Source organism: Dendropsophus ebraccatus, chromosome 12 (genome assembly GCF_027789765.1).
Source record: "Dendropsophus ebraccatus isolate aDenEbr1 chromosome 12, aDenEbr1.pat, whole genome shotgun sequence".
Taxonomy (NCBI): Eukaryota; Metazoa; Chordata; class Amphibia; order Anura; family Hylidae; genus Dendropsophus; species Dendropsophus ebraccatus.
In genome coordinates, this window is record NC_091465.1 from 80,869,513 (window position 1) to 80,887,220 (window position 17,708).

Sequence of the window (17,708 nt, forward strand, 5' to 3'; positions counted from 1 at the left end):
GAAGTATAGGATATGCGGCTGCACAGTGCACGCTATGTCTGAATCTACGGCCCTATCGTAAACGGACCCGTAAAAAATGAACAAGACCATTGTTTGCGGCTGGAAATGCGGCCGTGGATTGACAGGCGGTCCGTACGGAGTACTTCAAAAATAGCCGGCAATGATGCCGAATGCCGATGCCTCTAATAGTTAATATATTAAATTACTAAAACACATTTTCTTTGAAATCAAGACACTTTCGTTGGTCAATAATTTATTTCTAACGAATCCATCATTTTGCAATTAAATATACTGTTAAAAAAAATAGATATATAAATAAATGTATATTTATATATATATTTATTTTTTGACAGTATATTGAATTGCACAATGATGGATTTGTTAGAATTAAATTATTGACCAACAAAACTGAATTTATTTCATCGAAAATGTGTTTTATTCATTAAATATTAATTAGTACAGGAAGCTCCAGTAAGCCGTTAATTCATATTCCCGGCAATAGAGCATTCTGTACTAATCATCACTTTACTTTAATTAAAACATCAAATGTTTCTTCTAATTATGTTATCACAATAGCATTATTAGAATAAACATTTAGAATTATATGTGCGCTCAGCTGATTGGCTGATCGGCTCAGCGCACATATAATGAGCCGATCCGCAGTACAGTGACTTCATTGTGCTGCGGACCAGCGAAGAGGACACATCGGGGTGAGTATAGAGCTCTCCCCACCCCCTCCCCAGCACTGCACCCCTCCCAGCAAGGAAGGGGGGGTCAGTTAACCCCTTCCTTGCTGGGATGGGTGCAGTCTGACATCAGTCTGGCCCCCAGGGGGTTAAGGGGGATGCAATACATCCTCCCTTAACCCCTTGGGGGTCAGACTGTAAGCAGCGATCTGTACAGATGCTGCATACTGTAAGGAGCACAACACCGCTCACAATGATGGGTGTTGTGCTCCTGTTTGTGTGTTTTTTGTGTGTTTCTCCCTTTTTGTTTTTCAGATATCGGTATCCTGGGGATTAATTCGGATTCCATGGACTACGTCGATGACCAGCGGTTGTTCTTTGAATTTTTTTTATAAAATGGTCAATGAGGGGTGTGGGGGTGTTTTTATTTGAATAAAAAAATATTTTAAACTTGTGTCTTGTCTTTATTTCTTTACTTTATAGACTTAGTAGTGGAAGCCGTCTAATAGACGGAATCCATTACTAAGTTGGGGCCTAGTGTTAGCCGGTATAAAATGGCTAACACTAACCCCCTATTATTACCCCAGTACCCAATGCCACCAGGGGTACTGGGAAGAGCCGGGTGCCAGTGGTCCCAGAGCGTCAAAATTGGCGCTCCTGGACCGGGTGGCAGCAGGCTGGTAAGATTTAGGCTGGGGAGGGCCTAAACCAATGGCTCTTCCCACTCTGGTGTTACCAGGCTGCTGTCGTTTGGTTTTTAACCCGGCTGGTTATAAAAATAGGGGGGACCCTATGCTTTTTGTTTTTTAAATAAATAAATAATAAAAAAAAAACGCATAGGGTCCCCCCTATTTTTATAACCAGCCGGGTTAAAAACCAAACGACAGCAGCCTGGTAACACCAGGGTGGGAAGAGCCATTGGTTTAGGCCCTCCCCAGCCTAAATCTTACCAGCCTGCTGCCGCACGGTCCAGGAGCGCCAATTTTGACGCTCCGGGACCACTGGCACCCGGCTCTTCCCAGTACCCCTGGTGGCATTGGGTACTGGGGTAATAATGGGGGGTTAGTGTTAGCCATTTTATACCGGCTAACACTAGGCCCCGACTTAGTAATGGATTCCGTCTATTAGACGGCTTCCACTACTAAGTCTATAAAGTAAAGAAATAAAGACAAGACACAAGTTTAAAATATTTTTTATTCAAATAAAAACACCCCCACACCCCTCATTGACCATTTTATTAAAAAAATTCAAAGAACAACCGCTGGTCATCGACGTAGTCCATGGAATCCGACGTAATCCCCAGGATACCGATATCTGAAAAACAAAAAGGGAGAAACACACAAAAAACACACAAACAGGAGCACAACACCCATCGTTGTGAGCGGTGTTGTGCTCCTTACAGTATGCAGCATCTTTACAGATCGCTGCTTACAGTCTGACCCCCAAGGGGTTAAGGGAGGATGTATTGCATCCCCCTTAACCCCCTGGGGGCCAGACTGATGTCAGACTGCACCCATCCCAGCAAGGAAGGGGTTAACTGACCCCCCCTTCCTTGCTGGGAGGGGTGCAGTGCCGGGGAGGGGGTGGGGAGAGCTCTATACTCACCCCGATGTCCCGATGTGTCCTCTTCGCTGGTCCGCAGCACAATGAAGTCACTGTACTGCGGACCGGCTCATTATATGTGCGCTCAGCCGAACAGCCAATCAACTGAGCGCACATATAATTCTAAATGTTTCTTCTAATAATGCTATTGTCACAACATAATTAGAAGAAACATTTGATGTTTTCATTAAAGTAAAGTGATGATTAGTACAGAATGCTCTATTGCCGGCATATGAATTAACGGCTTATAGAGCTTCCTGTACTAATTAATATTTAATTAATAAAACACATTTTCGTTGAAATAAATACAGTTTCTTTGTTCAATAATTTAATTCTAACGAATCCATCATTGTGCAATTAAATATACTGTCAAAAAATAAATATATAGATAAATATACATTTATTTATATATATATTTATTTTAACAGTATATTTAATTGCAAAATGATGGAATCGTTTACATTTAATTATTGAACAATAAAAGGGACTTTATTAGACAGAAAATGTGTTTTATTAATTCAATATTTTAACCATGAGAGACATCGGCTATAATGCAGAGGATCGCAAACCCCGGTAATAGCGATTCATGTAAACTGTTTCCCTGCTTTCCCAGATGCATCCAGAGGTGTTTGCATCACTTTCTTAACATTTTATTGGTTATTTTTAGTTGAACCAGATTTCCAAGTAAATGACCGTATGTTTTGAGCCGCATGTCTATTCTTTCCCACGGCCGGAGTTTCACCCGCACATTTACAGCCGCATAAAAAATACAGCCGCACAGTTACAGCGTGTGAACCCAGCCTAATGGTGAATACTTTCCTCCAGCCCCTGTAGGGTTAAAATGCTCATTATACCCATAGATTAATTATTTAAGGTGTCTAGTTTCCAAAATGGGGTCACTTATGGGGGTTTCCAGTATACAAACCTCCTAAATCAACTTAAAATAAGAACTGGTCCCTAAAAAAAAATCAGTTTTGGAAACTTTCACGAAAATGTGGTAATTTGCTGATACATTTCTAACCCCCGTAACACCCTAAAAAAGTAAAATATGTTTATGAAATGAAGCCAGAATAAAGAGGACATATTGGTAATGTGACTTAGTAACTAATTTATGTAATACAACTTTCTTTTTTTAGAAGCAGAGAATTTCAAAGTTCATAAAATGCTAATTTTTTCAATTTTTCATGATATTTTGATGTTTTTCACAAAAAACACACAAAGTAGTGACCAAATTTTGCCACTAATATAAAGTGCCATATGTGACGAAAAAACAATCTCAGAATCGCTAGCATACGTTAAAGCATCACTGAGCTATAAGCGCATAAAGTGAGACAGGTCAGATTTTGAAAAATGAGCCTGGTCTTTTAGGTGCAAATAGGCTTGGTCTTGAAGGGGTTAATAAAATGGGCCTATTATGACGCTTATAACAGTTTTATTTTTTCACCTACGGGGCTGTATAGGGTGTCATTTTTTCCACCATGATCTCTAGTTTTTATTAATACCATATTTGTGAAGATCGTACGTTTTGATCACTTTTTATTATTATTTTTTTTTAATATATAATGTAACATAAAATTGGTAATCCGCGCACTTTTTTCCTTTTCATCAGGTACCAGTTTATACAATTAGTGATGAATTCATAGATATTTAACAACCTTGTTTAGGTAGTTAATTGTATTAGCGTTGTGCCGTGATAGGTCATACACTAGGTGATAAATTCATATATGATTATCAACACTGTTTAGATGGTTAGTTGTATTAGCGCTTTTAGTATATGTTGCAATTAGTGATGAGCTAAAATGAGTACTAAAATGCTCGTGTGCTCGTTACTCAAAACGAGTATCTCCCGATACTCGAATGCTCGTTTTGAGTAACGAACCCCATTGAAGTCAATGGGAGACTCGAGCATTTTTGCAGGAGACTCAAGTTCGGTAGAGGGAAGGTCGTGTGAAAACCTGTCAACCTCAGAAATTGATGGAAACACAACGGAAATGGACAGGAAACAGCAGGGGCAGCATGTATGCATGCCTCTGAGGCTGCCTAATGGCACCATTAATCCTAATTCTGTGTAACAGCCTGGTTAAAACAGAGGTAGGCATATGGACCACCCAAAAACTCAGCCTGACACAGCATGACAGTGAGAATACAGGGAACCATTAAAACAGAGGTAGCATATGATGAAACACCCCAAAATTTAGCCTGACACAGCATAGCGGTGAGGACAGAGTGAACAAGGTAGAAGCGGTAGCCAGTGAGCCTTCCACAAATTATACTAGACACAGCATGGCAGTGAGCACACAGAGAACCATTAAAAGTGAGTGAAAGCAAGTGAGCCTCCCCAAAATTGGAGTGAGTCCAGGGGCTGGGATTTATTGTGAAAACAAACCCGGGTGCTGACAGCTAACTGGTGAGGCCAGCTGTCAGTTTGCGTATGAAATACAGACATCAGGAAAAATACTTGTGCTCCCACAAGTTTTGGGGGGCTGTACAGTACAATCTGGTAGTGGCTGGACCCAGATACATGCTGTGATACCCCCGTCCAATGAGCAGTGAAGTTTTATAAAGGTGTACTACAAATCCCAGCAATACAGTGTAGTACCCACTAGTTTAGGGGGGCTGTATGGTACAATCTGGTAGTGTCTGGACCTAGATACACGCTGTGATACCCCCATCCAATGAGCAGTGAAGTTCTATGCAGGTGTACTACAAATCCCAGCTATACAATATACACTCACCGGCCACTTTATTAGGTACACCATGCTAGTAATGGGTTGGACCCCCTTTTGCCTTCAGAACTGCCTTAATTCTTCGTGGCATAGATTCAACAAGGTGCTGGAAGCATTCCTCAGAGATTTTGGTCCATATTGACATGATGGCATCACACAGTTGCCGCAGATTTGTCGGCTGCACATCCATGATGCCAATCTCCCGTTCCACCACATCCCAAAGATGCTCTATTGGATTGAGATCTGGTGACTGTGGAGGCCATCTGAGTACAGTGAACTCATTGTCATGTTCAAGCAGAAATCGAGACTCATCAGACCAGGCAACGTTTTTCCAATCTTCTACTGTCCAATTTCGATGAGCTTGTGCAAATTTTAGCCTCAGTTTCCTGTTCTTAGCTTAAAGGAGTGGCACCCGGTGTGGTCTTCTGCTGCTGTAGCCCATCTGCCTCAAAGTTCAACATACTGTGCGTTCAGAGATGCTCTTCTGCCTACCTTGGTTGTAATGGTTGGCTATTTGAGTCACGGTTGCCTTTCTATCAGCTCGAACCAGTCTGCCCATTCTCCTCTGACCTCTGGCATCAACAAGGCATTTCCGCCCACAGAACTGCCGCTCACTGGATGTTTTTTCTTTTTCGGACCATTCTCTGTAAATCCTAGAAATGGTTGTGTGTGAAAATCCCAGTAGATCAGCAGTTTCTGAAATACTCAGACCAGCCCTTCTGGCACCAACAACCGTGCCACGTTCAAAGGCACTCACATCACCTTTCTTCCCCATACTGATGATCGGTTTGAACTGCAGGAGATTGTCTTGACCATGTCTACATGCCTAAATGCACTGAGTTGCCGCCATGTGATTGGCTGATTAGAAATTAAGTGGTAACGTGCAGTTGGACAGGTGTACCTAATAAAGTGGCCGGTGAGTGTAGTACAGCAGTACCACCAGTCCCAAAATCAAAAAGGAGTACACTGAGCACTTCTTAGGGGTGTGTATACAACACCTAATGCCCCCTTTCTGCCAGCAGTCGGTAACCACAGTGTGCTGATGAAATCGTGGTAGCAGCACTGCAAGTCCCAGCCAGCAGTCTGTAGTAATACTATTAAAAAACGCTTTTAAGCCCTGAAAAGGTCTGTGTGTTTGTATTGCTAGTATTCCCTGCCTACTGGAAAGCTAAATCCTACACTAACGCTCTCCCTGACCAGCAGCAGCTCTGTCCCTGATCTCTCACAGCACACGTCTGAAGCGAGCACTGCCGGCGCCGAGTTTTATATGGCAGGGTCATCTGATCTGGCCAACCAATCGCTGCTATCGACATGTATGGGTCCCACGTGATCGCATGATGTACCAAAGAGTCTCCTGCATGTTTATTGGCTGAGAAAGTGCGCCCAAACCTACAGGAAACGGATGATGAGATGAGATGCTCGTCCGAGTAACGAGTACCATCGAGTACCCTAATACTGGATCGAGTACCAAGCTCGGACAAGCATGCTCGCTCATCTCTAGTTGTAATTAACTTAAGTATCTCGCTCCACAGCATGCAGCAGCTAGTACTTGTATTGCTTACTTATTGTGATATATATAAGAAAAGCTTTGAAATATTGGAAATTGCTGGCTACAAATACTAGCTGCTGCACGCTGTGGAGCGAAATACTTAAATTAATTACAACATATACTAAAAGCGCTAATACAACTAACCATCTAAACAGTGTTGATAATCACCTATGAATTTATCACCTAGTGTATGAACTATCAAGGCACAACACTAATACAATTAACTACCTAAACAAGGTTGTTAAATATCTATGAATTCATTACTAATTGTATGAACTGGTACCTGATGAACTATCCAATTACGGCACAATACGAATATAATTAACTACTTAAACAAGATTGAGAATCACCTATGAATTCATCACTAATTGTATAAACTGGTATGTCTATGAACTATACAACCACGGCACAACGCAAGTTATAATATCCTCCGATACTACACATCAATTTATGATCGCTATTTCAAAATCATAACATCAGTGATCAGTCAGATGAATAAGATTATGGATGAGCGAACTTTTGAAAAGTTCGGTTCGGTTTGATCCGTCGAACTTTCGTGAAGTTCGGATTGGTCCGAACCGAACCGAAAATGAACCTTGCTCTAACGGCTGAATAATTGCAGCTACAATAGTGGGAGTGTGATAGAGTATAGTTTCGTTTAGTTGCAGTTGCTATTGCAATGAAAAAAGTGAAAGAAATCAAAGTACAAAAATAGTGAAAAAAAAATAATAATTGCCGGCAAATCGGCAATAATGCCGACTCCTCTAATAGTAAATATTTAATTAATAAAACAAAGTTTTGATCTAAAAAAAGATATTTTGGTTGTTCAATAGCTTAATTAAAACTAATCATTGCTTTTGCAATTAAATATACTGTTAATAAAAAAATAAATGTATATATATATATATAATTTACAGTATATTTAATTGAAAAAATCTTTGATTTATTTTAATAATGCTATTGAACAACCAAAATAGCTTCTTAGAACGTGCTTTAATAATTAAATATTAACAATTACAGGAACCTGTATTAAAGCCGGCAATTCCTATTGCCGATAATAAAGTAAAATGTAATACTTAATTGATAATGTACTTTAATTAAAACAGCAAATGTTTCTTCTAATTATGCTATATTTTCACAATAGCAAAATTAGAAGAAACATTTAGATTTATATTAAAAACTAAAGTTTGTCCTCTAGGTCTTGATTGTATAATGACTAAATTAACTTACATTCAAAACACCACTATTAGAATGTGACAAGTTATATTGTATTTATAATCAAATCATTAAAACATTAAGATCAACATGACTGAATCATTCATAAATTATTTGAAAAGTACGTAAATTGAACAAATAAAAAATAAAAGTAAAAATAAAACTAATACTGCATAAGAAGTCATACACCAGGGGGATTAATTGCTGCTAGTAAATGAAGACAAGTAGTCCGAGTTCTGCTAGTGTTTAAAAGTTACTTGCAATTCGGGAGTATAACTCCCATCATGGTAGTCAGTGTAGGCAAATGATGGGAACGTAGTCCCAAATCGGCAAATTCATGAGAGAACAGCACAGGGTCAGAAGGGCCCAATGTGTAGCAGTTATGTTGGGAAAGTTTCTGCCAGTAACTGGCAGTAAAAAGCAAATTTCTGCACCTTCTCCCAGGGGTGCAATGATGATCAATCTCCCTCATTATCCTCTACATAAGTATAAGGCCCTCTACCAATTCCAGGATTAAAAGAATTTGACAATTGTGTTCTTTTATTTCACTTAGTATGGGATTTCCAAGGGTATCTTCACACCAGGTGTCAAAGAAATAAATAGATGTCAGCCTCACACAGCTATAACCCAAACGATGTATTAATTACATATGCATGATGTATAACCCAAACGATGTATTAATTACATATGCATGATGTATAACCCAAACGATGTATTAATTACATATGCATGATGTATAACCCAAACGATGTATTAATTACATATGCATGATGTATAACCCAAACGATGTATTAATTACATATGCATGATGTATAACCCAAACGATGTATTAATTACATATGCATGATGTATAACCCAAACGATGTATTAATTACATATGCATGATGTATAACCCAAACGATGTATTAATTACATATGCATGATGTATAACCCAAACAATGTATTAATTACATATGCATGATGTATAACCCAAACGATGTATTAATTACATATGCATGATGTGTATTTTAAATAACGGGGATCGCTAACCCTGATAATACCGATTCCTCTAATACTGTTTCCCTGCTCTCCCAGATGCATACAGAGGTGTTTGCATCACTTTCTAAAGATGCATTGGACTTGTCTATTCTGTGATTTTATTTTTTATTGTTATTTTCAAATGTTTTTGTTATTTTAACCAGATTCGTTACGAACTTTCTCAAAGTTCGGTTCGGTGACAAACCGAACTTTTTGCAAAGTTTGTAACAAATCTGGTTCGTTACGGTTCGGTTCGCTCATCCCTAAATAAGATATATTTATGATTATATATGAGACCCATTTATGAACTGATATTTATTTCAGCTTTTTTAGAACGAAAATTTAAATATTAATCATTAGAGGGATCGGCATTTTTGCCGGCTATATTTTTTTTTTACTATTTTTACTTTGATTTTTCCCACTTTTTTTTATTGCAATAGCAACTGCAACTAAACGAAACTATACCCTATCAGACTCCCACTATTGTAGCTGCAATTTTTCAGCCATTATAGCAAGGTTCATTTTAGGTTCGGTTCGTACGAATCCGAACTTCAGGAAAGTTCGGGAAATCGAACCCGAACTGAACTTTTCAAAAGTTCGCTCATCCCTAATTTTAATTTTAGGATCTTTGGGTTATTTCCTCAGATGCTTGTTTGATAAAGTTGTAGGATCTGCGGACAGGGAATCCCTGCAGTCTGGGCGTGTTCTTTGTTGACATGATCTCTATGTACTTTGTGGTACACATGCTCCATCTTCAGGTTGTATAGTTTAATTTTCTTTTTCAGGCAAGAAAGACAATAAAGCCGACATTATCAAAGTGACTGAAGGCTCATCAGTAATACTGAGATGCTCAATACAGAGTCCACAAACACAACTTACCTGGACGGATGGGAAGAATAGTGTCCTCCAGCAACGAACTGGAAAAGAGATAGAACTCAGACTAGAAGACATCACAATGAACTATACTGGTACCTACACCTGCTCATCAAAAATTTATTGTGGGAAAAGTAGTACGAATATCAACATAACTGTACTTTGTAAGTATAACTATTACATATAGTGAGCATCCTATTATAATTAAATAGCCCTTGGGGTGCAGAGTTTGACTGGAAGGGCCATTGCCCCATAGACCTTGATATCTCCAGGCCTCCTGGACCTTCTATGTTAGGCTCACACACAGTAAAATGTCTATCTATCTATCTATCTATCTATCTATCTATCTATCTATCTATCTATCTAGGCATAGGCTGTGTTCCCACCATGTGATCATAGCTCGAAATGATGATTGTCTTTTAATATTGATTAGAGATGAGCAAATAGTGAAATATTTGATTCGGTTGGATTTGATTCGAATAGCTCCTGATATTCGACTATTCAAACGAATATCGAATCCCATTATAGTCCATGGGAGAAAAATCCTTGGGACCTGGAAATCAAGATTCGACCACTAGGAGGTCACCAAGTGCACAATGAAAGCTCAGGAAATTATGCCAACACTTCTGGATGCATATGGGACAGGAGGGGAAGCATGCCTCGGTACATGAACGTAAAGTAGAAGTGTACCTTTTGGTCTAGCGGTACTTGCATATGTATTAGGTGGTGTGTAATATTAGAGTATATTTGTTTTTTGTTTATTCAGTACACTTGTGAAATACAATTGTTTGCAGAGTTATATATTACCCAGCCAATGATGTGAATTGCACACATGTATATATTGCATATATATATATATATATATATATATATATATATATATATATATATACACTTTCAGTATTACACCACTATCACAGACTATCAACTATAGACTCCAAACACAATACAACCGCTTTGTATAATGGAAAAAATACTCAGACAACTTGATTCCTCTAAATTAGTACAATAGAAATAAAGGGCTGGCCAACGCCTTCCCTGGATGCACACGGTGCACATCAGTAGAGGCGAGATAACAGCTATATTATCTCACACACTGTATACAGCCGTATACTGGATAAGGAATTGTGATTACAATAGAAATAAATGCCTGGTCAACGCCTTCCCTGGACGCACACTGCGCAAATCAGTAGAAGCGAGATAACAGCTATATTATCTCACACACCGCAAACAGCCGTATACCGGATATAGAATTGTTTTTATAATAGAAATAAAGGGCTGGTTAACACCTTCCATGGACGCACACTGCGCAAATCTGTAGAGGCTAGATAACAGCTATATTGTCCCACACACACATTGTATACAGCTATATACACTGTCAGTGGGTATACACACTGTGTATACACACTGCCTATGTCACAACAGCTTGTAAATGTCTGTTTTTCTATAGTTTTAGCCCTAACAAGGGCTTTTGGGAGTCCCTTCCTACCTAACTTCACCTAAAAACGCCTTCACTGGAAGCTGACTGCACAAATCTGTAGTAGCAAGATAACAGCTAATATCCCACACATACTGTATACAGCTGTATACACTATTAGTGGGTATCCACACTGGGGGAGATTGATCAAACATGGTGTAAAGTGAAACTGTCTCAGTTGCCCCTAGCAACCAGTCAGATTCCACCTTTCATTCCTCACAGACTCTTTGGAAAATGAGAGGTGGAATCTGATTGGTTGCTAGGGGCAACTGAGTTTCACTTTACACCATGTTTGATAAATCTCCTCCACTGTGTATACACACTGCCTGTGTCACAACAGCTTGTAATTGTCTGTTTTTCTATAGTTTCAGCCCTAACATGGGCTTTGAGGATCCCTTCCTACCTAACCACCTAAAACCTTCCTCTCCCTGCTTTACAGACTATCCCTCTCTAACTTCAAACAGCAATTGACACAAATCTCAAAACACTATTCTTTTATTCAGGAGGTCACATGGTTTAGCAAGCCAATCACAGTGTTGTTTTTTTTTTTTAAAGTCCTGCCTATTTCTAGTGCCTGTCTCTCCCCCTTGCATGTTTATTGGCTGGAAAAAAGCACCATGGGATGTGGGAGGGCGAATCGAATTTTTACTGCATTTCAGCACGTATATTTGAGCGTGGTCGAATACCTCGAATAGCGTACTATTTGATCAAATTCTTTTTTGGTCGAATAGCATTCGCTCATCTCTAATATTGACGTCTGCAAATAATGTTCATTATTTTTTTGCGGCCATCATTGACCATGGGCGTCAAAAAGATGTCTGTTATTTGCAGATGACGGCCACCTATGTTGATCAATATTACTATAGATGGCTGTCATCAGCAAATAACGAAAGTCTTTTTGATGCCAGTTGGCAATGTCAGCTGCAAAATCCTGTGATGTGAACTTTTTTTCTTTTGCCCATATTTTTGGATAGCCATAATTTTGAGGAAAAAATACAGCCTTTTTTATAATTATGGGTGTAAGTAATGATCATGCTCTTAATATAAAAATATAATTATCAAAGTACGGCCATATCTTTTAAAATGACAAATGCAAAAACAGGCAAACACCCCCCCCCCAAAAAAAAAAACAAAAAAAAACCCTTGTGTGAACATACACTTAACAACAAAGCTGGTTTAATAAAGTGTTACATTTTTGCAAAAAAGCCCTAAAAACCACCATGTCATTTACTTCTGCAGAAACGCAAAAACGTCTGCAGACAGATGTTAGCTAAAAGGCAATTGAAGTTTATAAAATGCCTAATTGACTTTTTTTTTTTTTGGGGGGGGGGGGGGGGCATCACTCTGTAAACTGTGATGTTCATCTAAAAGAAACCCAATAATGCTTTTTTTAAAAAATAATACCAAGTTCTGGCTTAGTAATGGATGCCAATATCTAAAAAAATATATAAATGAAAGTCACCAAAAAGGCAGGAGCAGAACCTGTCAAAATGATTGGTTGTTCTGCTCCTTTCAGTATGCAGCAACTGTACAGATAGCTACTTACAGTCTGGCACCCAAGGCGTTAAGTGAGGATGTATTGCATCCCCACTTAACCCCTTGAGTGCCATGCTGAACAGTCTAGTCTCCAGGGACTTAAGGATGCCCACTTAACCCCCTGGCTGCCAGACTGATCTCGCATTGCACCCGTGCCAGCAAAGAAGGGGGTGAAGAGACCCCCTTCCTTGTTGGAATGGGTGCAATGCTGATGGTGGTGGTGGTGGTGGTGGGGGTTACACTTGCCATATAATGTCTTCTTCCTTCACCAGGCAAGGTCCACTGAGCCAATCAGCGGCTAAAGCGGGACACCGACCGCTGCAGCCACTGATTGGTTCAGCGGACCCTACAGAAGATCCAACCCAGCGCACAGCAAGCTCAGTGTGCTGGGTCTGGCATCCGCTACAGCATGGAAGGGGGTCCAAAAACCCAAAAATGCTAAGGTACCAAAGATCACAATTCACACATTATTAAAACAATGTTAGAAAAATCACCCAAAAAACAAACACATGGAAAAAAAAAAAGACACTAAGCTCATCCTTGGCGTTTTTTTCTTTGGAGGCCTTAAAAAGCCACTAGGATTTTTATTTGATAGAATACCAATTAAAAAATAAATAAATAAATAAAAACAGCCAAAAAAATGGTAATGAGATTTCTTAAAAATATTTTTTTTTTCTTACAGACCCACCTAGAAATATGGAAATCACCATTTACTCTCCAAAAGGTAAAATTATGGCCCACATTTTCTAAAACTGTCTAAATGCAAGCTTAGACTAAACAATCTTTAAATGTGCCAAATTCATCTGGACGTTTAATAAATGTGTCACACTCAAAGTTTACATTACCTATTATTTGGCTTGAAGCCAAATTCAAGTGCATTTTTTTGTGTGTAAAGTAGGACATGCCCCATTTATGCATAAACCATGCCCATTTTTTCTACCAGGCGGAAAAATGTCTGAAAGTGTCAGAAAAGTGTCTAAAATGCATAATAAAGGGGGGGGGTGGCGAACCGCCGATGGGAGCAGCAGCCTGAGAGAGGAGCTCCCGGCCACCCACCTACATCTGCGGCCAAAGCACCAAATACCTGCAGCAGTTTTTCCTCTTACATGGAAAGGAAGACCAGGGAGACCCCTAGAGCACCCCAAGACTGTCAGGTGTGCATTCCCGCCTGCGCCCGCTCACCCTGTACCTCACACGCAGTGCGGCTGCACAGTGCTCTGAGCTCCCCGACACGTGGCAGCCCGGTCTCCTCTCACCCAGCAACTCCGGTCCGGTCCCAACTCGTTCCTGAAGCCTGTCCCGCTTCCCCCTGCCACGAGAACCATAGAGGAGCGGATCCCGATGACCCGGCTCGCGCTGTGATGCAGGAGGGAGAAGAGGCACAAGTGTGGAGCTGCCATTTTGCGGCCTGCGCCGCGTCAGTGAAGTGGGATGGATCCCCCCCCTACCTCCCCTGAGTCGCCTCCGCTGACCCCAGGTACCGTCCCCAACACCCCAGAGACCCAGGAGTGTAATAACTCCCTCCCGACCCCTTGCCCCACTGCCCTGAGGGGCTCCCACCCCAGAGAGGCTCTCATCTTAAAGAGGCAGCAACGTATTTCGCAGTACATGATGGCTGCCAACAAGAAATCACAGAAGGGGGACAAAATAAAGAAGGGAGGACAGGCTGTGACCTCTAAAAGTGATTCTAATACCAGGTCTGCACAGTCCAGAGATGCTGACTGGCACCACACTGACTCAGAGGCTTCTACTGGGGGCTCCCTATCTCAGCGAGGTGTACAGGAGATTCTCTCCCTACTCCCCACCAAACATGATTTTAAGGCACTGATATCTGAGGTGAAGGAAACCTTCAGGGTTGAAATTGCCATCACTACCCAAGCTCTTGCCCTTGATGATAAGCAACGTCACATTGAGGACTTAGATAACAGAGGTAGACGTAACAATATACGCATACGGGGTCTCCCAGAAGCGACTCAGGATAACGATCTGATGGATACTTTAGAAGGACTGTTCAACTCTATGCTGGAAGAACCACCCACTAGGGATGGTCCGAACCTGCCAAGGTTCAGGTTCGTACGAACCCGGACTCTCGGAAATGATTCCCGCTGTCTTAAACCTCTGTGGAGAGGGTGGCTACAGCGGGAGGACTGCCTGGAAAACCGGGATACAGCCACAGCCATACGGACCATCCCTACCACCCACCCATAAGATTAAATTTGACTAGGCGCATAGAGCCCTGAGACCTAAACCTACCAATGGGACTCCCAGAGATGACATTTGTTGCCTGCATGATTACACTATCAAGGAAGCCATAATGGCGAAGGCACGTTCACTTTGCATCTGGACTTTGATGGAGCCTCCATTCAGATCTTTCCGGACTTCTTATGGATAACGTTACAGAAACACTGCCTTCTTCGCCCCCTTCTGTCAACTTTGCGTGACTATGATGTTTCCTATCGCGGGAACTTTCCCTTTGCCCTATCTGCCTGCAGAGACAGACGCTCTGCAATGCTGCGCAATCTGGCAGACCTTCCAAAATTTTGTAATCTTCTCTAGATCCCCAACCCTAAGATTTCGGATTGGACTGTTGCTCCCCCTCCTCCATCTCCACCAACGGTGTGGGGATCTACACGTCAGAAGAGGGGACGTCCACATTCTGTTGACTCTGGACCTGCCACTGGGATGGACTCAGATTCTGCCCCCTGATTCCTTGTCCCTGGGTCTTTGGCCCTTCTCTTCCTCAATGGGCCTCTCTATCGCATCGTTCCACTTCCAAATTGGCCTTAAGTATTGTTGATATAGTAGTTCATAGCTGGGTGACCTAGTTTCTCACCTGCCGATGTGTTCTTTCTTTTTTACTATGCATATTCTGTTGGTAGTTCCTACCTCCCCCCTAAAGGGTTACCTATGCTCAACCTTAGGGTTGTATACGGTTTCCTGCATTTTACTGTTTTTTGCCTATTTCTTCTGTTCTCTCCCTTTTTCTGTTCCCGGTGTCCAGGACTCTGGCGGGTCCACACAATGTTTGACACCTTTTTCTGTTGTCTGTATATGTTTCTTCCTTCCCTTTTGTTTCTCCATTCCCTTTTCTGGGGTCTCTTCCAGGGTCTGCTCCTGTAGCTCTGTGGTCGTTGAAGATCCATGGCAGCCTATGAGAAGTCCTTTGCGGGTGAGCTACACCATTGCTATGTCCTGTATTTTATGGTATCCTAATGGCTAAGCATGTGACCCTAAATGTGAAGGGCCTTAACTCCAACCTGAAACGTAGATTGGCCCTGAGAGAGCTCCGTACTATGAAGGTTTATGTAGCCTTCCTTTAAGAAACGCACTTTGAGTGCAGTGACATTTGCTTTTGCCAGGCATGTCTTTCCACTGTTATCTCTGCCTCTGCTAAAAGGGCGGGTGTTGCAATTCTATTCTCTCGCACTTTCCCTATCCAGATTTCTTCTTCTTTCTCAAATCCCGGGGGGCGATATGTTATTGTAGAAGGCCTTCTCCATGGTAAACCTCTCGTACTTTGTAATGTTTATGCCCCTAACAAATCTCAAATTTCCTTCCTCCGTAGGGTTCTCAATAGGCTTGCCAAAAACCCTCCAGCTCTCAGACTGTTGGGAGGAGACTTTAATATATCCTTTACGGAGATCTTGGACAGACACTCCTTAAGTAACCGGCCCACCCCGGCAGATCAGGCCAAGCTCTGATTTGCAGGCATCACCTGATTGATCTTTGGCGCATTACACATTTTATTCACACCCTCATCGTTTACATTCCAGAATAGATTACTTTTTTGGCAATGTCCCTACTGTCCGCCTCCTGGATTGAGCTTCTATTGACCCGATTTCATGGTCAGATCACGGGCCAGTGCTGGTTTGCCTTAAAATCTTAAACTCGCCTATTCACCACTGTCATTGGTGTCTGAATGAAAGTTTGTTAAAATACCCGCTTACCCGTGACTCGATCAAATCATGTATCACTTCTTATTTTTTAGAAAATAATGGAACAGTTGAGTCTGAGGCGATCCTATGGGAGGCTCATAAGGCGGTCACTAGGGGGCATTGTATTGCCTTGAGTTTCCGCCAGAAAAGAGATTCCCAACTGGCGATACGGAACGCCAAACGGCATATTCAAATCCTGGAAAGGTCCCTGGCCCAATCCTCATCCCTTTGAACCTTGAGGAGACTAGTGGCGGCGAGAGCCCGCTTCAGGGAATTGACTATCTTTAAAGTGGAGAAGTTACTCCTCTATTCTAGACAGAACTTTTATGAAAAGGACAACAAAGCCCATATGCTTCTGGCTAAAATGCTTTAATGATTTTTATTTAACTCATTTCTGCAAGGGGCTGCTATCCCCTCCACCCTCTCTCATTTGTATATTACACTTTTACCCAAACCTGGAAAGGATTCCCTAGACTGTGTTATAAGAGAAACAGATTGCTGAACTCAGGGAGGCCAGCCAAACGACAACACTGCCGGCTGCTAGTGAAAGCGCTCAATGCAGTGAAGTCCTAGGTGCAAATTACAGGCCGATTTCCCTCCTAAATTCGGACTTTAAAATTTTTACTAAATTGCTTGCCACTTGTGTAGGTTATTGTCTCCCCTCTCTTATTAATGCAGATCAGGTGGGCTTTGTGCCTGGACGGCAGGGTGGAGACATCACTCGATGGGCTATTGACATCTTTGGTGTGGTCAATCAGCAGTCGGATAGGGCCCTCATGCTTAGTTTGGACGCCAAAAAGGCCTTTGATCGTCTTGGCTGGCCGTTTATGTTTCAGACTCTTCGTTGTTGTGGTTTTAGGGGTCCCTTTCTGACTGCTATTGAGGCCTTATATACGCAGCCTACCGACACTATTAAATTCCTGCACATGATGTCGAGGACTTTTCCGATCCTCAATGGCACCCGCCAAGTCAACACTAGCAGGTCAGAAATCATGCCTTTGAACTTACCTAGCTCCATGATGACTCACCTCCATTCAGTTTTTAAATTTAAATGGACGGAGTCCTCCATTAAATATTTAGGGATTAGAGATA

At 41.4% G+C, this 17,708-nt stretch overlaps 1 protein-coding gene across 1 annotated transcript in view; it reads left to right on the forward strand.

Moving 5' to 3' along the window:
- LOC138768811 (sialic acid-binding Ig-like lectin 14) overlaps positions 1-17,708 on the forward strand; it is a 74,265-nt gene that overhangs the window by 42,196 nt on the left and 14,361 nt on the right. The window contains exons 4-5 of the mRNA XM_069946766.1: positions 9,581-9,832; positions 13,364-13,405. Coding sequence (XP_069802867.1) covers positions 9,581-9,832; positions 13,364-13,405 — 294 coding nt within the window. The remainder of the gene's footprint in view (positions 1-9,580; positions 9,833-13,363; positions 13,406-17,708) is intronic.